Source organism: Sphaerodactylus townsendi, linkage group LG01 (genome assembly GCF_021028975.2).
Source record: "Sphaerodactylus townsendi isolate TG3544 linkage group LG01, MPM_Stown_v2.3, whole genome shotgun sequence".
NCBI lineage: Eukaryota > Metazoa > Chordata > Lepidosauria > Squamata > Sphaerodactylidae > Sphaerodactylus > Sphaerodactylus townsendi.
In genome coordinates, this window is record NC_059425.1 from 111067650 (window position 1) to 111090138 (window position 22489).

The following is a 22489-nucleotide window of genomic DNA, read 5'->3' on the forward strand; positions in this document are numbered from 1 at the left end:
ACCAGACCCGATGTTGCCTTTCTGTGAGGAAAAAAGAATACAAAAATGTGGGCATCATGATGGCAATCTTAAGTGTCAAATTCTTGAAGTAACAGATTCATTCAAATTATGTACGGAATTGGCTTGAACACAACAAGACCTGGTCTATAATGATGGCACTTCTGTCCACAGAACATGAAGTGCCCAGCTGCCACTCTTCACTCCCCTCCCCTTACGAGGGTCAATGCTGCTGGATGGTTATTCTCCTTTCAAGAATAGCTTAAACATATATGCAAGAGGCTACAGCAAGAAAGCCCTGCTGTGTGACAAGAACTCTGTTTGTGATTCTTTTGATCCAAACAATTATTAATTAGTCGTAAAAATTACTCAGAAAGGGGTCAAATGTTTATTTGCATGAATGATGAATGAAGAGGAAAAACTAGTATTTTAAATTTCTGTTTCTTTTCCTCTTGTTTCTTTCATCACCTAGCTCATAGCCACCATACTGGAGATAACTGTCTGAAAGAGAATGTGCAAGTGTCTGAAACCGACATCAACCTGGAAATATCGTTTTCTGAACAAGCAAGTCTCAAAGATAACTCAGAGCGCAAAGCCCCTAAGCACAGTAATGATGACACAGTGCTTCCTGTAGGTGCTCCTGTTCTTTCGCTCCAACATCTTTAATTTCAAAGTCAATATTTTCCCACCTGACTTCTGAAATTTATGTCACAGCTGTCAGCCTGAAGAAACTGAGAGTGCTGTGTATTATGGTCAGGTTATGTAAACAGTAAATGAAATGGAGTAACTCTTCTAGGGTGGGAGGTGGTATTACTTGTCCCATTTCAGATTTAATGGGGTAGGTTAGGAGAAGAGATCTAATGTAGCCTTTTTCCTGAGGATCAAATTATACAATACAGGTTTGAACATGTTGTATCTGTTTTTCCCCAACCTGACTTTCTCTCAGGCAGTCAGACATCAGCTGTGAGAGAGCTCATTTCCCAAGTTTGCAGGGCTCTCATTCAGGCGAGGCCACTGTGGTGGTAGGGAGGAGGAGAGTCTTTGACTTCCTCCTTGTGCCATTTGCCCAGTGAAGTGACTTGGGAGGGTATGTGTCAGTGAAGTAAATAGTGTTTCCTGAGACTCTCTTCTCTGGTTAAGGTGTGGCCTGTTTCTTAATCACTTTTTAAAAGGTGTATGAAGCTCTGGTCAATTGAATGTTTAGCTTCTGTATCATAAAACTATTAATTGGATTCTTGAAATAGTTTTAGATTACCTATACTCATTCCAAAGTTAAGTTATTGTAAAAAATTCCAACCAACTGTTTGATCATTAACAGTTTGGTCAATCTTCCTGTTAAATCCAAGAGTAGGGGCAGACAGGAGGGGAGAGATTTCACACCTTCCTTCCAACTGTTCCTGTATGCCAACCACAGTCTTCAGACAGTCATTGGCAGGCTACCCCTCCACTTAGAGTGGCCTGTTTGACATTGACCAGAGCCTGGGTCTCTTGCACTGTGGCTCCTGATCTGTGGAATGGGCTCCCTAGAAAGGCGAGGGAGCCCTCTCCTTGGAGCCCTTCAGAATGAGCTGCAAGGGTTGCTTACTTGCCAGGGCTTTTGAGGGCACTTGAATTGACTGGCATCTTTTAAGATGGATGGGGAGAGGTAGATTTTGGATTTGATGTATTATTTTTGGTTTTAACTGGAAGTGTTTAACTATTAGTGTAAGCTGCTTTTAACTACAAGGAAAGGCAGTATGAAAATGTTTTAATTAATAACAAGCCGTCAGTATACTAAGTGAATTCTGTAAACCAAATGACTGTGTAAATAAAACATAGCACCCACCCCCCCACACACAATAATACCATTTTTGAAATTTCAAAAATAATTTTAATAGTTTAAAAACAATTTTTAATCCACCAGAAGTGACTTCATGCTGTTCCTAGTGGCATGTCCCCATGTCTCAACACCCTCTCTCAACACCCTCTCCTGGTTCCCAAGCTGTACCTGACAGTCCTTATTGGTAGTCATATAAATATGCACCAGTGGAAGCTATGGTTTCTGTTTTGCAATGTGTTGCCGTTATAGTGTGACACTATAATCTGCATTTTCTAACTAGAATTTCAGACTGCCAAAGGACAAAACAGGTACAACAAAGATTGGGGACCTCGCCATTCAAGATATGAAGAAAATCCATTCTTTAGCACTGATTGAGCTGACTGCACTGTTTGATATTCTTGGAACAGAACTTAAGCCACAAAAAGCAATAAAAATGAAAATAAAAGGTAAGTTGGTTTTGTTTACATTGACAAAGTTTTGTATTTTAGAGGTAACCTTGAGTCCCAAAAACATTTCCAGCATGTGGACTGTTGAGATCAACCTTATTTAGACACAAAGACAAAACACATGGCAACATTACAGTTAGTCAGCTGTTAATTTCTTTTCTGGGAGTAGGGGGTGGGTGGCATGGACTGCATCTGTTGCTTTGCAACATCAAGAAAATATGCTTCAAGAGTCTATGCCAGGGGTAGGGAACCTGCGGCTCTCCATGCTGGTAGGGGCTGATGGGAATTGTAGTTCCTGAACATCTGGAGAGCCGCAGGTTCCCTACCCCTGGTCTATGCGAATGTACAGTTGTTAACTCCAAGTTGGGCAATTCCTGGAGATTTGTGAAAAGAAGAGTTTGGCAGTGAAAGGAGTTAAGTAGGGAATAAGATGCCATACAGTCTACTGGTCGAAGCTCCCATTTTATTCAGGGGAACTAATCTCTGTAGTTTGTATATAGTTGGAATTTCAGGAGAACTGCGGGCCTTCACCTGGAGATTGGCAACCTGTACTAAGCCATACCACTGGTCTATCAAAGTCAGTACTGTCCATTCTGATTGGCAGTTACTTTTCAGGGTCTTCGTAGGCCTTTCACATGTGATCCTTTTATCTGGAATCTGTGACCTTCTGCATACAAAGCTCTATCACTGAGACATGACTTCTTCTTGAATTCTACAAGTGTGTTGTATGCATCAGCAGTACAATCCATTCATGTCATTGTGAGAAACAACCAGGATATTTTGGGGTAGAGGGTTTTTTTTAGGATGAGCACAATCCAGTCAGTGTAAAACGCTTTTATTTGAATTCTTAGTGGGAGGATGTTAATTTCAGTGAGATTATGCCGTATAGTAGAAAAAACTGTTAACGAACTGAGAAGCTGGATTATAGAGGAATCTATCTAAAGAGAATATGAACAAAGCATTCTGTTTCTCCAGTGTTTCCATTGTGAGGCCGGTATTTATCATTTGTCCCAGGCACACATTACAACCTCCTTTTTGTAATGCATTTGTCTACTTTGGTCTCATCTGCTTGCCCTCTTTTCTTTTTGATCGTCATGTTGTTCCATTACTTGAACATTCCATTATTTTACTTTAAACTCTTTCCAATCTTAAAAATCTTAACTCTGAACGTTTGAAATATGTTTTTGTTTCCTCCCCCCCCCCCCCCCCCCCCGCACTTTTTTTCTTCTTTTGGTAGAAATTTACTAGTGTGGCTGTGGTCCTGAGGGTGTGCTGCAATAGCAATTTATAGTGACCGATTGACACTCTAACCAAGATTTTCATTTATGTTCCCATTTTGACCAGCGCTTTAGGAAAACTGCATCTATGTCATGTTTCTGCAAGACTTTTACTGTGGCATGATTCTTTTTGGCCGAGGGGAGTTGTGGGGTGGCACTCCCATTTCCTGATTTTAAAGCAGTTGCTAATTTTACAAAAGGGTATAATTTTTATTCGAATGGGTTGCTTCTTCCTTTTGACATTTCTGTGCATTTGTGGCTGAGGGTTGCTATATTAGGTTGCTATGCTGAAACTATATTGCGGCAAATATGATTTCATCATCGAAAGAGTTTATCTTGAGTTTATTTCCCCTAATTCCTCCCATCATTGAGAACTTTTGCTCAGCAAAATATTAGAGAGCCAAAGGGGCCATCTATATTTGTGTTATTTTATAGTGACTTTTTAGGATGGTAACAAAGAGCTTTATATGGTTATTTTAACAAAAAGGAAAAAAGAAACAGAATGTGTTACTTTTAAAATGGGAAGCGATGTGCTAGAGAAATGTGGTAAAAATGTTGATACTCCTACTAAAATGGGAAAGGTGAGAAAGTTCTACTGGCTTGAAAACTATCTCTAGTTCCCATCTATCAGCCATAATTTTAGAATCCTCACCTATTTGCACACTTACTTGTGTGTTGCTGCAAGTTTCATCATGTATGTGCATTTTATGTTTGTAGAACATTTCCATAACACAAAGACCTAGGAGGTTTGCCCTGCTACCTGTTGTAAAGTATAAAAGGAGCCTCTAGGGAACGAGTTTCTGCTTTGCATGTCCTTTTGGCCCTGTAGGACTCTGTTATGTAATTGGGTTGCTGAGGTGACTGATTCAGAGGCAAACGAAAAAAAGGCCAAGAGAGACCGAGAGAGTCAGAGAGCTAAATAAAACAAAAATCCTTCTTAAGTTGAAACAAAGCTGACGTGTCCTGTTGTTCACAATGCTACACTATCCTAAACAAAGTCAAAGGACAGAGTAGTGCTTAAGATTGCACTGTTATTAAAAGATACTACTATTATAGCTGGAAATTTTCAGTTCCATACAAATGAGCCCAACTTGCATTATATCCTGCTTCTGGGCATTTCTGTAAAGGTGTGGGTATGTGAGAGAATTTAATCTCATGCCACTGAGAAACAGTGCACTGTTTCGCATTGTATGGTACTGATTCAGACTGACTGACTTCCAGAATTCAAATTCTAGCCATGTCTAGCCATGTCAGTCTGCTTCTGTTTGTCATTCCACAGATGGGCTAAGAAATAGATCTTTGTGTGATGACTATTAAGTACTAAGGTCCTCTAATTTCATATATCAGGGGGTAAATCCAGTAAAATTTCCAGTTTTCCATGAGGAGGAGGAGGAGGCAAGCACTTCCTCTTTCTATCATCCGCAAGCCTCCTTGGTTTCTTAATCTAAGCTCATAATGTTCATATTCTACCTTCTGTAAAATATATGACTGCTTTGATTTCATCTTCTTTCCTCATACCCAACACAGCCCTGTTCTGCATGGGCTAACAACAGTGCCCCAGGGATAATAAAAACACCATCCCGGGGGTGCTGTTTGCATGGCTGTCACCTCTGAAGCGAGGTGCTGCGGTGCTTTTCCCCTACAACCAGCATGGAAACGCTGCTTTAAAACTCACTCAATGAGCAAGTTTTATGGGGAAACCGCGTTTCCCAGCCGGCGCCGTGTAAACGGCACCAAGGTAGAGGCGCCACTTTTAGGCACCTCCGGTTTTCCCCTCACTTACCTTCTGTCCCTGCGGAGCTCTGCAGGGTTGCGTGGCCACACCCCCTCACCCCCACTGCCTCTCGGGACAGAAGATAAATGGGGAAGCCAAAAAAGAGGCGCCTCCATGTGGAGATGCATCTGCAGGCCGCAGCACCTTTGGGGCCACCCACACAGGACTGTGTCAGCAGTTCCAAGACTCCACTGGCATAATTATGCTGGTGTGCAACCGCTTCTTCAGTCTGTGCAAAACGGGCCATAGATAGAGTAAGGAACCTATATGATTTTGAGGAACCAGTTTCTTTATAATATATTATTGTACATCATATCCAGTGGCTCTTTCAAAGCAAGTGAAAGCAATATTCATGTCAAATGTTTGTCCTTCTCAAATACACAAATGTGCTTATACATGCAGATAATCCAGGTTCAGTGTCCTAGACTGGAAATGCATTAAGATATACTCATTTGTGCAGAAAATGTTGCCATTTTGCTATGTGTCTTTATTTTTGATCTTCCCTTTAACATTTTGCACGTATATGAAACATGCTACCGCTTAATCAAAGGCCTGTTTGTATCAGACTTCGCAGTCAAGGTTCAGTAGAAACAACAGTACAGTAGCTAAATAATTGAAAGCAGTGAGTGATGAGAAAGACTGCAGGGCACAATTAGGTTCTCCATTTCACACCACAGAAAACAACTTCTTCCACAACAAATCCAGCAACAAAGTATTGTTGGAATTGCCCCCCCCCCTTTCATTTTTATCTGCCTTAAAATTTGTATACAGATTATATTCATGTACAAAAGCTGTGTCAATGCCTTTGGAATTGCCAGTATTTTGAGCTTGGAAAGGATAGCTGTGTTGGCTTTCCCCCTGGACATTAGATGGACATTGTAGATGCTTCGTTTCAGAGCTAAATTCCTTTTATGTTTACGTAAAAATATAATAAACATATCACACCTAATTCAGAACATTCAACTGTACTGTAATCAATAACAATTCTCCATTGTAACTTAGAGAGTTCATGGTCACAATTTGAATTAGGAGACAGGACCTCCTGCCTCCCAGTACATGATGAAACCACTCCACTGCACCAATCAATCAGCTGTTTCTTTTATTTTTCAGAGTGCTATTTTAATTGTTAAATTGTTAGCAAGCATATCTCCTTTTCAAGAATCGTTTTACGTTTAGTTATGGTTTCATTATTGAAGAGCAGCTTTGCTTTAAAGATTGATGAAATTTTAACAAAGATAATAACCAATTTTAAAAGATTGAATATGGGAGAGTAAACTTAAGTATGGTATTGTTTTTAATGGCATGATGCAATTCTGTACTGGCAGAATATGAAGATATGCAAAGACACATTGGGTGGACTGAATTCTTTTAAGCTAACAGGGGAAAAATAGATCTTTATAGTTTCTGATGTCTCTTGTAACTTTAATTTCCATGTAATTCTGAAGATCTTTGTAGAGTCAGCAGTGCAACATTTAAAAGAATACAGATTCTAATATGGTTATTTTTTTATGATGGTATATTCCATTTTTCAGAGATGCTAAAGGCTATTTGATTATTGAAGGGGGAAGATATAAAATATCTGTACTAACCTGTATTAGTGATTTGCAGTATGATCCTAAGCATTTTTATTCAGAAGTAAGCTTATTCAATGGTAGGATTACCAGCCTCCAGTGGTGGCTGGAGATCTCTTGAGATTACAGCGGATCTCCAGGCAACAGATGAGTTCACCTGAAGAAAACGGCTGCTTTCGAAGGTGGACTCTATGGCATTATACCCCACTAAAGTCCCTCCCCTTCCCAGACTCCACAGTCGTCAGATTCTACCCCTAAAATCTCCAGGTATTTCCAAATCTGGAGCTGGCAACCCTGTTCAATGAGTTTCATAGAATCACAGAGGTGGAAGAGACCCCAAGGGCCATCAAGTCTAACCCCCTGCAATGTAGGAACACATGATCAAAGCACTCCTGGCAGATGACCATCCAGCCTCTCTTTAAAAACCTCCAAAGAAGGAGAATCTACCACACTCCACGGTAGTGCTTTCCACTGTCGAACAGCCCTTACTGTCAGTATTACTTTTATGTAATTATATAATAGTACTGTTATCTTAATTGATTGTTTGAATGTACCAGATAGTACCCTTGAACACATGGGGGGGGGGGGATCTATGTGTGTTGCCATTTTATGAATTGGAAGAGAAGTGAAAAGTGTCTTTCTCTTCTTGGTTCATGCAGAATCTGGTCTTTTTGGAGTCCCACTGCCAGTTCTGCTAGAACAAGATCAGAAGAGAGTTCCAGGCATCAAGATACCCCTAATCTTTCAAAAAGTGAGTAATTACAGTCAGTCCATTTCTTAGTTGCCTCTCAGGGCCCAGCCTACTTCAAGTATTCTGTCTGTGTGCTGGGGTACTTAGGAATGGCATGTATTTATGTTTTATGCAACTTGCCTTTTGCCTGATACAGTCAGGACCCAACGGGATGACAACAGTAGCAACAACACAGACATAATTATCTGAAAAAAATAAGACTCATTAAAACCAGATATGCCTTGGTCTATTCAAGCTGTTCTATAAGCTGCTTTGAATAGTTCTCTTTTACTGCCTTACTGGAAGGCACAAGGGTAGGTATCTCCCCTCATAAGACTGTCCCATGATGGAGGGTCAGCAACAGAAAAAGTCTGGTCCATAACAGATTATGATCTTGAGGCTGAGAAGATTTATATAAGGTCCTGCTGCTAGGAAAGCTAATTGCTATAAAAGTTCATATCAGGAGAGAATTGATCCTTCAAGTTTGAGGGTCCCAGATCCAACACCTTAAATGGAAACAGATAGGCAGCCACTTAAAAGACTTTTGGACCAGTATAATGCAGTCCTGACAGCAAAGAGGCTGCCATGTTTTGTATAAGATGACATTTCTGGTTTATCGTCATGAGCAGCCCTATAAAGAGCATGTTACAGTAGTCAAGCTTCAAGATAACCATAGCAAGAAATAAACCTTCCATGAAACAGCCTCTGGAAGGGATGAGGCAGGCACCTAAGAACATAAAAAAGAGCCTGCTGGATCAGTCCAGAGCAGTGTCATACCTAGGCAAACTGGAGCCCTGGAAACCTGAGTTTGATGCCCTCCCCATGGGCAGCCACCCTCCCCCACCATGATCAAACAATGATTTTTTCCACCAGGTCGTTTCAAAGTCACCATCACATTATAGAACATGCCCCAACTCGCAAATCTGAACATAGCAATGGGCCATGCCACACAGCAGAAATATTTTTTTGAAAACATTTTCAAAATGCTTTCAAAATGTTTTATTACTGTTATGAAAACATTTTATGGTGTTGTATCCAGTCCCCCCAATTGGGGGAAACAGCATCACTTTCAATGTTATTTAAACTGGGGACCCCAGATTCTCCCTTTAAGGTGGATTTAAAAGGAGAATCTGGGCTCCCTTGTTTAAACGATGCTGGAATCCACCCCCAAACAGCATCATTTTCAATGGTGTTTAAACTAGGGAGCCCAGATTCTCCTTTTAAATCCACCTTAAAGGGAGAATCTGGGGTCCTTAGTTTAAACAACATTGAAAGTGATGCTGTTTTGGGGTTGATTCTCCCCCACCCTGAAACAGCATCACTTTCAATGTTTAAACTGGGGACCTCAGATTCTCCCTTTAAATCCATGTCGAAGGGGCGGGATTTAAAAGGAAAATCTGGGGGGTGCCTGCTGTCAAGGGTGCAATTGTTAAGCTAGCAGCACCAAACTTTCAGGGTATCTTTAGGAGACTCTCCTAATGATACCACCCAGGTTTGGTGAAGTTTGGTTCAAGGGGTTCAAAGTTATGGACCCTGAAAGGTGTAGCTCCCATCTTTTATTAGCTCCCATTGGAAACAATGGGGGATGGGGGCACCCCCTTTGGGAGTCCATAGCTTTGGACTCCCTGGATCAAAAATTCACAAAACCTGGGTGGTATCAGTAGGAGACTCTCCTGATGATATCTCCTAGGTTTGGTGAAGTTTTTGTTCAGGGGGCCCAAAGTTATGGACCCTCAAAGGTGTAGCCCCCATCTCCTGTTATCTCCAATTGGAAACAATGGGGATGGGGCACTCCCTTTGGGAGTCCATAACTTTGGACTCCCTGAACCAAACCTCACCAAACCTGGGTGATAACATCAGGAGAGACTCCCGAAACATCCTGAAATTTTGGTGCTGCTAGCCTAAAAACTGCACCCCCTGCAGGCCAGAAACAGAAAAAACACTGAAAATACCAAAAAATCCCACAAACGAACCTGCATTTTTGGCACCCACCTCAAGGGGGCGCCCTGGGCAACTGCCCACTTTGCCCAATGGGAGGAACGCCTCTGGACCAGAGTCCATCTAGTCCAGCACTCTGCTACTCGCAGGGCGGGACCTTTTCCCACTGTGGAAATGTACATTGTAGGGGTGTGATCAAATAAACCAGCGTGTAAAAGTTTAACGTTTAACTGTTTAACCGTGCAAACAGCTAATCGTTACCTGTATAAACCATGAACAATTCAAAGTTACACGTTTGACTGTTTAATGTTTGCATCCCCTTCTGCTGGCCGATTGCAAAAGCGGAAATGAAACCAAGGAAAGGCTGCTTATGCATCGCAGTGCTGATTGGTTGCCCAAATTCTGCGTCACACTCCAGGGTGGGGAACAAGTCAGGGTTTCAACCCTCATCCCTCCCCTCGGATAAGTTCTGAACCGTGTTAATGGGGTCTATGCCACTTGCAACCAGGTCCTGCCGGAACGCAGATTAATGGGGAGAACGAGCACCAGAAACGGAATCTGCCACACAAGCAATGGGGAGGTCGTCCCTCAAACCTGGTTAGTTTGTGTTCTGAAACCTGGCTAAGACGGTAGTGGGGATTCGACCTCTGTCTTGTCAGGATTAAGTTTCAGCTTGTTCACCCTCATCCAGCCCATTACTGACTCCAAGCACTGGTTTAGAACATCAACAACATCCTCAGAATTAGGTGAGGAAAAAAAGGTATTTTAGTTGCCAGCTATGACATTGATATGCTCTCCGTTTTTTTCTTTGCAGCTCATATGCCACATAGAAGAAGGAAAGCTGGGCACAGAAGGTCTTCTTCGAATACCAGGTGTTGCCACAAGAGTAAAGGTAAAATAATATTTGAGCTTCAAGAAGATAATTATCATCATTATGCACTCAATATTAACTTTCAACATACAGACCTAGCGGCTTATGTTTGATAGCAAGAGTAACATTAGTAAGAAGTAAACCTTAGGTATCTTATTGCATTTTAAAATCACTTTTCAGTCAATGAATCACTATGAGCCCAATCCAGAGGGAGGGGGCGAATCCCCCACTGGAGTCCAGTGGTGAGGGCTCCAACATCTCCCAGGAGTTCTGTAGAGCTCTGTGGCGCCTGCACCTTGGAAGTGCGGGCATCTTTGTCACTTGTCTGGCATGGAATTGCACATTGATTCCACCTGGATTTTAGCCACTGGTCACTGCTGCAGCCGGCTCTGAACTTGCACCACAAAAATCATGGCACAAGTTACTTTTCCCAATGGGGTTTCCCAGGGTCATAAGGAATTCAGGGTTTTCCTCCTGCCCATGCCACAGGGAAACTGATAGACTGTATTTGTTCATCCAAGTGGCAGTGTAGAGGTCTGCAAACTTCTCAAATAAGACATTCATACTGTGGAATGTCACATATGGAGGCCAGAAAACTAATATATATATAACTGCATTGAAGAATGAATTCAATATGTTGAGCTGCTGTCCTGGCCAATTTGGATTGATATGTGTGAAGTTTAATATACTGTAGACATGATAAATGACTTCTTTGATATCATCACTAATATTTTGGTATGGAAATTTTGTGAAATCTTTATTTAAAAAAAGAAGGCATTTCTACATACAATTTTAAAATCACCTTATAATAGTCTCTTTTGCTACTGAATGTTGAAACATCAGAGAGCATTTATACAGTCAAACATGCATTATAACTACATCCATTACTTTGTATGCACAGGAAAAGTAATACATACTTTGTGGTTCTACCTGTGAAAATGTCCTTTACAATAGCAAAACCATTTTAATATATGCTAGTTTTTGCATTAATTATGTGAGCATTTATATTTATATAATCTGAATATAGGATAATAATTTCAGATATGCTTTTAAAAAAACAGAAAATATTATCTGCAAAATGTGGCTGTTTTCTGTTCATCTGTCTTTTAGAGTCTTTGCCAGGAGCTAGAAGCAAAGTTTTATGATGGGACTTTCAACTGGGAAACTGTTAAACAACATGATGCAGCAAGTGTTCTAAAACTCTTTATCCGTGAACTGCCTCAGCCACTTCTTACTGTGGAGTATCTCAAGGCCTTCCAGGATGTACAGAGTAAGTGTAACTTCTTCTGACTGAGGCTTGGGGAGGCAATTTATATATAGTTTCATGCTAAATGCATACACATAAATGCATATTTCAGACTGCAAAGGAAAATCAGTTGAACAAATAATCAGTATTTCAGGTGAATCCAGAAAGGATCAGTTGATTAGTATGAAATCTACAAACTGTTTGATTTTTAGCATCTGAAAATAATATACAGTATCAAATAATACACTCCATGTAGTGTTAAGATTTTCAAGTATGTAAATATTCTGCTATGAATAAAATTAGAGAATATTTCCGGAAAGATTTTCAAACCTGCTGATAACATTTTTGCTGTTAGCTTTAACTAATAGCTTAGTCATCCAAAGGAGAACTGCAAATTACTTGTTGTGCACTAATACCAGATATTTGCTTAACGGAGAACTTTGCATTTCAGTAGGTGTCATATGCTATTTCCTGTTCATGTGCCTTGGAAGGTTTCTCTTCATGAAACCACATCTGGAAATAAGGTGTAATACCTATTGTTCTCTTATAATACTTTTAAAATAACATTTGATAGGTATTAACAATACAAATGTTATGTGAGATGTAAAATATCTTGCAAATAGATTCAGAAATAGACATTTGTCTGTTTCATTGACAGGACTTCCAACAAAGAAGCATCAATTGCAAGCACTGAATCTTTTGGTCCTTCTTCTCCCTGAAGGAAACAGAGATACGCTAAAGGTTAGAGTGTTGAACCATTTCTCAGATGTCATTCACAATGGTCACTGATTCGCTGAAAAAACACAGAAGTATGTGTATATTTAATTACAAAGTATGAGTACGCCATGATTCAGTGAGCAGCAAGTGGCCTCTGTGTGAGACTGCATTTCTGCCAGCCAACCGTGGAGCATTTCAGTTAGCATTTTAGAGCTTTTAGTTGTCAGATGAGTGTTCCCCTTCCTGAGCTATCTGCTTTTCCCACCCAGGATCATGTAACCTGCTTGGAGGGATGCACACTCTTCCTTCACTTTGCCTTGCAGATGTTACAATTATGTTTCTCAGACATTTTTATCAACCACTTGGATGATGGAATAGAGGGCATGCTAATCAGATCTGCAGATGACACCAAAATAGGAGGGGTAGCTAGTACCCCAGAGGAGAGAGTCAGAATTCAGAATGACCTGGATGGATTAGAGAGCTGGGCCAAAACAAACGAAATGAATTTCAAGAGATAAATGTAAGATACTCCACTTAGGCAAAAAAAAAAAAAATGAAATGCACAGATATAAGAATCGGTGACATTTAGTTTGACAACGCTACATGCGAAAAGAACCTGGGAGTCTAAGTAGACCACAAACTGAACGTGAGTCAGCAGTGTGATGCGGCAGTCAAGAAAACCAATGCAATTCTGGGCTGTATCAATAGGAGTATAGTAGCCTAGATTTCAGATTTGAGGGCGAACCAGCAGCACTCCAGGATATTCGAGTGAATCCTGGCCTTCCCATCAGCCCCTGCCAGCATGGCCAATTGGCAGGGGCTCATGGGAATTGTAGTCCGTGAACATCTGGAGTGCCATAGGTTCGCCACCACGGGTCTAGATCGAGGGATGTAATTGTATCTCTCTATTCTGCATTGGTTAGGCCTCACCTGGAATATTGTGTACAGTTCTGGGCACTGCAATTCAAGAAGGTTATTGGCAAGCTGGAACATGTCCAGAGGAGGGCAACCAAAATGGTAAAAGGTCTGGAATCCATGCCCTACGAGGAGAGACTTAGTGATCTGGGTATGTTTAGTTTGGTGAAGAGAAGGTTAAGAGGTGACATGATAGCCATGTTTAGATATTTGAAGGGATGTCATGTTGGTGAGGGAGCAAGCTTGTTTTCTGCTGCTGCAGAGACTAAGATCAGGAACAATGGGTTCAAGGTGAAGAAAAGAGATTCCACCTAAGCATCAGGAAAAACCTCCTGACAGTATGGGCTGTTTGACAATAGAATGCACTACCTTGGAGTCTTCTATCTTTGGAGTTTTTTAAAGAATAGCTGGATGGCCATCTGTCAGGAGTGCTTTGATGATGTGTTCCTGCACTTCAGGGGGTTGGATTTGATGACCCTTGGGGTCTCTTCCAACTCTATGATTCTATGACGCGTAATGGCTGCCAAAGCTATAGCTCCAGCAAGAGCACACACGGAGTGTAGTGACAATGTGACAGATGCCAGAGTTATAATAGTTCAAATATCAATCCTTTTAATAGAAGCTTGCTTTGAACAAAGTACATGACAAGATGGAAACAGAAAGTACAAGGGCAAACTGCGTACATGTGATCCAGCAATCATCTTTGCAGATATGCTAACTGAAAATTACATTTCTTTCCCTTTTCATAATTATCATTTAAATCCCTTTCAGGCACTTCTTGAATTTCTTCAAAGGATAATTGATCATCAGGACAGCAACAAAATGACCCTAAAGAATGTTGCCATGGTTATGACTCCTAACCTTTTCATGTTTCATGGTATGGGCTCCAAGACCACAGAGCACAGCGAGTTTGTTATGGCAGCTGGGACAGCAAAAGTCATGCGCTTTATGATTAAATATCAAAATCTTTTATGGACAGTAAGTTTATGTATATTTTTAATATGCATGTTATCTTGTAGTAATTGTTTTTCAAATAGAGTGAAGTGAATTAACTTCCCTCTGCAAAACAAGCACAAGATTTTCATAGATATTTAGGGAACCAGAGATTTTGTCTTCATTTTAGCTGATTTACATAAAAACTACCTGACTGTAATTAAGAACTTCTAAAGTTCTTAATTCTTTCACAGAATTCTATGAGTTGCTCTCCTGCTTCATTTGATGCTCCTAGCCCAGATTTTCTGGCAATATTTGATTGTACTCTACCGCCACTTTTATAATTAGAAACAGTCAATACGTGTTTATGCTAGTTCATAATATAAATGTTGCTGTCACTGCACTGTATATTTACTTAGGTACCTACCTTTCTTGTAAACCAAGTGAGAAAGCAAAACACTGAATGTCAGAAGAAAGAGAAAAAGGACAAAGCAATGAAGAAGCTGCTGAAAAAAATGGCTCCTGACAGAGAGAAGCATGAGAAGCAAGACAAAAATGTCAATGATGTCAAAAGCATCAATGATGTAAGTATAAAAGTTATATTGAATATTATGTAAAATTTCACTAAAAAGAGTTAAAGACTTTTCATGCAATCCAAGTGAGCAGTAGTTAGTAAATTTAAAATGTTCATTCATCCTAACATAAGTTTTGAGCAATCAGCATTTTCTTCTCACTTGCCAACTAACTTGTGCCTTTTTGTGAGGCAGCATCTAGTCTGGCTTGTGCAGCTCCTCAGTCACAAACTAGGATTCCTTCAGAGTTGTTTACATCCACAAGGCCAATTGCCTGTGTTGTCTAGCAGCATTCACATAACAGAAGCCACTCAATTCCTTAGCAGCTCCCACTTTGGTTTCCCAAGGATTGGCCCTTATACACTGCTAAACCTGGTGACAGGGGAAAGCCTTCCCAGTGGCCACCTGGGTGCATTAGGACGATGCCACCAGGGTCTGGTGTTTTTTCTGTTTTTGTTTTGCCATAACCATGATTCCACAGTTTCTAGAACCCACAGTGGGGGAAGGCCCTGGCCACTGCCCTAGTGGGCTGTCTCTCACCTTTCAACTGTCCCTTGCTACACTCCACAAACTGTACGGGGAATATGTGCCAGGTAAATTGGTGATAGCTTCCACCAGGCCGCCCTCTTTTCTCCATGATGCTAGTAATGTTGCTTGGTGGTGCTTCAGACTGTAACCAATCCTGACAACACAGTAGAAGGGCTGGCTTGGTGTCCCTCCATCTCTGGCTTAGACTGATTCCCTAGGTGATTGCCTAAAATATTCCTAGCAGACCAGTTGGCCCTGCATAAAAGTATTCTGGCAGTTATGAATAAATAGAAACTGTAGCTATCATGAAAAAGATAAATCTTGTTAACACCTTGTGATGGATTCCAAAGAGTTGTCCTGGTCATAGAAGCCCTGTGATTGATAGGGATATTGACTTGCATTTATAAGAACCAAGGACATTTTATCTTTTCATTTATTTGCTCCCTTCTTTTCAGAAATACCACATTATCTCTTTTAAACAAATCCCAATATTTTTATAATCTCTTAATTGTAATGCTTCTAGTGGTGATAACCACATGAAATGCCAGTATCTATTCTGGTCTTGCATTTCATCCATATTTTTTAAAAGGACTTGTCTTACAAAATGTTCTTTAAAGGTTCTATCCAATCTCTCTTTTTCAGGCCACATATATATGTGTCAGTCGTATACATTATCATGGCCTTCTACACTAAGTAATCTTTCTTTTCTCAAGAACATCTATTTTATAAATATTCTTATGTTCTGTGATGCAATTAAATAGCCAAAAATAGCAATAATATAATTTTAAACACTAACAACAGCGATTTGGAAATATTCAGTAAGTTAACCTTGTACGCTATTAAGCAGCCATGTTAAGATTTCCTATATGACAAGCATCTTGAGTGTGATATGAATGTGACACACAATAACATTCACTCTGAATGTGGGGTCCTTTAATGTTTTGAATACAAATTACCATTTGGGTTCATTTTCAGCTAAATCCATACAGTCTCAGTGAATTTAGAGACATCTTGTGGAAGGATGTAAAATTACATAAGATTGAAGCATACAATCCTTTTTTTCATCCATTGGCATCTTAGGGTTGAATGAGAGGCTATGGCGGCAGCCATGTTCTTTGTGTATCATCCCAGTTCTTCTGTGAGGGTGGAGAGGGTGTCCAATTTTAACACCGAAAGGGGAGCAAGGATAACTAGGTCCTTCCCCTCCCCTTTCAACTGAAACTAGGCTTTTCCCCAGACTTGCTCCAGTACTGGGAAAGGTGATGAATCATGGAAAACAAAGTGAAAAGAATGTGTGAATATATCAGCAGTGATTTGGACCAAATTTCTAACGATGGATCACTTGTTTTGTCAAGTTGACTCTCTAATTTGATTACTTTGTTTTTTTAGTAGTAGAAAATATACAAAAATATGCATACATCCCTCAGTGGTTTCCTACAAGCAATGTAAGGAAAGGGATACATAGGTTAATTCTAATTTGAACATGCATAATATATGACAAATGTATCCCACTTAGCCAGATGAGCACATGACACCCCCTCCCCAGTCTGATATAGAAAAACGGGCAGAATGTTTAGAAACCCTGATATACAGTCTGACTGTGTGAGTCTGGCTCTGTGAGTAACAATTAATGTGAATACTTGGATTGAAGACAATGAGTGAACTTGTTCCATTTTTCTGGATGTAAACATGTAGAAATGGTGTGAACAGTCTGCAAAACACAGGATACCTGTGCCCGGTAACAGTCTTGCAGAAAGGGATGTTTCTTCTCTTCTGACGGCATATAAAGAATTAGCAGGGCACCCGTGCTTCACTACGCATACTTCATCACAGGCTCTCTATGATTTTCGGGGTGACATTCAACATACTTCTTTACAGCCTGTTTGTCAACTTTGGGGTGACATGCAGCATATTTCCTCACAGCCTGTCTGTGGACTGATGGGTTTGTTTTCGCAAATTTTGCAGCAGCTTCCTGTAGTTATATTTTTTTAACGCAATGTGTTATTGCTCTCTTTCATCTGGTGGGCTCCAAAATTTTCGGGATGCAGAAAGGAAGTGTTCTGCCATTGGATGCTGATGAGTGAGAAAGCTGTGAAGAGGTTCAGGGTAGGGTTGAAGGGCAGGAAGCTGGACTATACCACCACTGGGGACTCATCCCGCCACTTCAGAGCACGACACCAAGCACAGGGTGATCAGAGGTCGAGAGCAGTAAACTTGTCTCCACAGTAATCAATCTGATGTCCATATGCAAAACCCGACAAATGTTTAGTAGTCCAAGGTGATAGTGTGGTTTGTAATGTATGTTGATAGTATTTGGCTGTAGCGGTGTTGTTAACGTGAGGGTGGGTGGAGGAGTATTTTTTCACAGCCTGTCAACGTTGGGGTGACATTTTGATTTGCAGCCTGTTTGTGAACTTTGGGGTGACATGCAGCATATTTCCTCGCAGCCTGTCTGTGGACTGATGGGTTTGTTTTCGCATATTTTGCAGCAGCTTCCTGTAGTTGTCTTTTTATAATGCAGTGTGTTTAATTCCTCTTCTCCCTGTAGCATTTTCATCAGAAGGGATAGGTTCGCATGCGTTGTGGAGGTCAGTATTAGAGTGCATTTGGAACACCTTGGTGAAGGACATGAAGCTGGTAGTGTTTAACTGCAACCCTTAGAATGTTCGTGCAGCATGTCTGTGGACTGAGCGGTTGGTTTGCCCTTAGAATGTTCGCGCAGATGGCCAGAGATGAGCAGTGAAAACAGTAAATGTGTAATAGCTCGAGTAAAACTGAATATTTTGAAAAATCTTTTCTTAGTGAGCACCTAAACCACATAATGAACCAGTGTGCCAAATTTCAACTTTGTAGGTTTGGTGGTTTTTGAGGTCTTTTGATGAGTCAGTGAATCAGTCAGTGGTATTTCACGTTTATAGATATAGATATCAAGGAAGAAGTGTTTTTATGGTGATTTGGGACTTGAATATTGTTTGGAATTCAGAAGTCTAGTCCTGTCAAATTCTCCAATATAGAACTTTAATGATACTATTTTATGTTTGAATGGAGAGGAAGGGGATTAGCAACATCTGTTTCTAAATGTCTAGGATAATAGCCACCTGCTCCCCCACCCCTTGCAACCCATGAGTATGGTTCAACAGTAATGGCCAAACCATCATTCATCTGTTATGGCAAGGCATGGGGTGGAATTTGCTGGGCATGCATGAAGCGAGGAAGAAAGATGGAAAGAATGTATGAGGTCAAAGGCATAGCTGGGCCATACTGTGCCCAACCCTAATGCCCTCCTACACACATTTACCTTAGTTCAGCCTGAAAGTGCAGGCTAGAAAAAGTGGCCTGTTCACTTGAGGCTGAAAACTGCCTGGTGAGAACTACACTTCCCAGGATACCTTGGGGTTTGCAAGGTCTCCTGGGAAGTGTAGTTCCCACCAAGCCGTTTTCAGCCTCAAGTGAACAGGCTGCTTTTTCCAGCCTGCACTTTCAGGCTGAACTAAGGTAAGTGTAGGGGGCGGGGAAGCCGCGGGTGATAGGGTCGATTTTCGGGGGTGGGGGGGCAGCGTGCTCCCAGTGCAATGTGCGCACCCCGTCCCAGCCCCCTGGTAGTTCTGCCTCTGGTGAGCTTATTAATGAAATACTTTTGGACTTGCAGCAAGCCATATACTTGGTCAGTTCTTCTCAACCGCAATCTATGGTGGGGAATTTTGATATGGAGGAAGAAGCACAAAATATAGTTTGAGGCTTAGACATAATCACAAAAGACTCTTTACCAGGAATACAGAAATCTTTCATTAATATGCTATGTATGAATAAAACAGAGGGATTACCATAGTATGGATTTTTTTCCCATAATATTTTTTGAAATTGTGTCTGTACACACATGAAATGTTTAAAATGTAGGAGCATCTTTTAAAAATGTGCTTCTCCCCCCATCTCTTTTTAAAAGTTGCCTCTATTGTAGGAACCATGAACAGAAAGGGAGTAAACTTAAGTGAATTTTCCTAATTCACTTGCCCCAGCTCCTCCACCAGTAAGTGTTAGGTAATCCTGTCCTTCCTTGTGTTTGATCTCCACAGTACAAACCAAGCTGACCTACGTGGCAGCCTGATAATGTGCCTGTAAACTGAGAGGGGTCATTACACAGTGTGCTCTGTGTGCTATACAAGCATATGCTGACTACAGCTGGCTTCACTAGTCCACCTGATGCTGAGCAAATTCTGTCTCCAGATTTGTAGCATTGGCTGAGCATTGTAGGTGTAAACTGCATTGCAGAAGAAAGAGTGGAACAGCTTCAGAAATAATGCCATCCCACGATTTTAAAAATCTTGGAAGGAGTCTTGGACATTTTCATACTTCATCCTGTGGATACGTGCAACATTCTAATTAATTACTTTCCGGTTTTTGACAAATCTGAGTTCATTGTTGTATCTAAACTGGCAAATGATAATTTAAAGTTGTATAGTGCTGGTTATAGTTTGTGAAAAGGAGGAAGAGCTAAGTGAGCTAAAGTTTCTGCTTGGTTTGGTGTTGTGTTAGAACCTATGCCAGTGTTAATGGCATTATCCCTTGGTGTCACAGTATTTAATGTTTTTTTGGAGAACATCTAGAAGAAGCTTGGCACCCAAAGCATCACTGGGTGAGTGGCCTGTGTGTGACATTACTGTGTACCTTAATTCCCAGACAGCTAAAGAGACTCTCTTTGCCAGTGTGTTTCTGCTCAATCCTCCTTTTTTTCCTTCCTCCATCTCTGTTTTTGCCCTGTTTTATTGCCTGTTAATTATTTTATTGCCTCTTAATACAAATTAAGTAACTTGAAAAACATGATAAAGCCACAACACTTCTGTGCAACACCTGAATTTTTGGTGTATTGATATTTTTCATGTTGTTATCCTAGCATACGAGGGGCCATTCTAGTGGCAGTGGCGAAGGCCTAGAATGATCACCAAATGATAGAACTAATGAACTGGAATTTTGTTTGTGACTGCAATGTATTTTGAAAGACGTGTCTTTTAGAGATACATTATTGACAATCTGAAATAATATTTTTTTTAAAAAATTAAGAATTCTGTAAAACATTTCTAGAAGCTCTAGTAATCTTCGGACATTCCTGGAAAGGGAAGTGAAATTATCATAGGGTCATTTCTGGATCTGTTGAATGTTTAACTAAAAATGTTTAAAGTTTTTGTTGTTGCTCGAATGCAGAACAGAATTTGATAAATCTGTAAATCGAATACTTCAGTTGCATGCTTGACGGTATACTGAACCTCTCCCTAAATGTGGTGCTGACAAGTTCTCATATTAGTTCTGTGAAAATATGCAACAGAATGTTACATCACTATGAAAAAATACTCTGTAAGCATTTCTGTGTAAGTATTTTTTTCTGCTTGAGAGGAACAATGCATTCTGAATGCTCAAGTAGTATGCAATCTGTCCAAATTAATTATTCTGCACTGTGTTTTGAGAAGCTCCTCAAAGCCAACTTCAAGCTCTGTATTCCAATTTCATTACTGCTTTGCAGGCTGATGTTCCTCAGGGAGTAATACGGGTTCAAGCGCCTCATCTTTCCAAAGTTTCCATGGCAATTCAGCTGACAGAGGAACTGAAAGCCGGTGATGTAGTTGCCAGGTTTCTCAGCCAAAAAAGGTATGACCCTGTCTTTTTGCCTTTTCTTAACCACTTCATTGGTTTAAGCAGTGGTTTTCAGCAGCAGCAAATAAATCAGAATAGTTTTGTTTATAATGATCAGTGGATTTTTAATTTAACTGCATCTATCAAAATGTTCATTTCAAAGAAGACAGTAAACTAAAGATATTTTTTTTAAAAAATCATGTTTTATCCTTTAATTTTCTAACGATCATTCTTGACCATACTTATTGAGATGTGAAAGGCCCTGTTACATATTTGTATATGGATATTTTGGGAAGGGGAAAATAGTATTGACATTAAGGTAGTACACTGAAGTGGAAAAGGGAAAAAATGAGACATCTTAGTAAATCTTGTGCCTATGTAAATATATTTACACTTTTCTAACATTTGACAAACAGTTTAGCTTTTGTTTGTAGCCTGACGCAAAAGCACCATGGTAGAGGAAGCGTTGTTTTTTTTTTTCCATATTTCCCCATTTGTCTGCAGCAGCCCTCCCCCATGCTTTTGACAAGGAATCACACAGACATCTTTTATGTTCTCAAGAAGCAGGCTTCCTTGTATAAATTGCAAGTTCAGCTCTCCCTCCCACAACCATCTGCTGGGTAGCACTTGTTCCAGCAGTAGTAATATGAAGCACAACCCCCCCCCCCCCGCCCGCCCAATAGTTATTTCATTACAAATTTTGGTTTTTAAAGGCTGCTTTTTGGTTCTTTCTAGACTGAATACTTTCCCCTCCTGACTTGCAATTAAAAATAAACTGGCAAGCACAAGCTAGACTGCTTTTACCTCTGCCCCAGTTTCTGCGAAAAATGTTTGATTCTCCTCTCCAGAATTTGAATACAACCTTCCAGTTTGTTTGATATTTTTTAATGACACAGTCAATATATTACTTATAAAACTGCTGTTGCAAACCATATTTGCACATAAATCACACTACTGGTGACAGGATTAGAGGGTCAGGAATCATAGCACTACAAGTGAAACCATTTCCATTGTATCTACCACCAATTAATATCAGAAGAAATCCTAGAAGTAACAGCTACAATGTATAGAACAATGCCAGAAGCATGAAATGAACACTGTTTGTTTGTGACAACGTTAAAATAATGCAATCAGGGCGAATGGAGCAAATTAAATGATCTGCTATGAGATTAGACAAAAATATGTAATCTGTATTTATATATTTGCATTTATATAATTCATTGAAGTGTATGAATCCTCTTTTCTATTACCATTCAAGTATGATAGACTTGAATGAATAGACTTATTTCACTATGTTAACAGATGGGAAAATACAGAAATGCTAGGATAATTTTAGCATATTGGCAGTTTCCCTAACTGGTGAGCAATTTTTAAAGCACAGTATTAGCACTTGGTTCCAAGGTGTTTGGCATTATTCCTAAGCTTGTTAAATTTCATTTCTAGTGGAACTACTCAAGATTTGAAGAAAGAAGATGTGTTTTTATATGAAATTGGGGGAAATATTGGTAAGACTTCTTACTCTACAGATTT

At 40.2% G+C, this 22489-nt stretch overlaps 1 protein-coding gene across 2 annotated transcripts in view; it reads left to right on the forward strand.

Moving 5' to 3' along the window:
* ARHGAP18 (Rho GTPase activating protein 18) overlaps positions 1-22489 on the forward strand; it is a 75517-nt gene that overhangs the window by 48015 nt on the left and 5013 nt on the right. For both annotated transcript variants that reach the window (XM_048490889.1, XM_048490880.1), the window contains exons 5-14: positions 470-627; positions 2097-2262; positions 7544-7635; positions 10367-10444; positions 11534-11693; positions 12328-12410; positions 14073-14279; positions 14654-14818; positions 20850-20974; positions 22403-22464. In XM_048490889.1, coding sequence (XP_048346846.1) covers positions 470-627; positions 2097-2262; positions 7544-7635; positions 10367-10444; positions 11534-11693; positions 12328-12410; positions 14073-14279; positions 14654-14818; positions 20850-20974; positions 22403-22464 — 1296 coding nt within the window. The remainder of the gene's footprint in view (positions 1-469; positions 628-2096; positions 2263-7543; positions 7636-10366; positions 10445-11533; positions 11694-12327; positions 12411-14072; positions 14280-14653; positions 14819-20849; positions 20975-22402; positions 22465-22489) is intronic.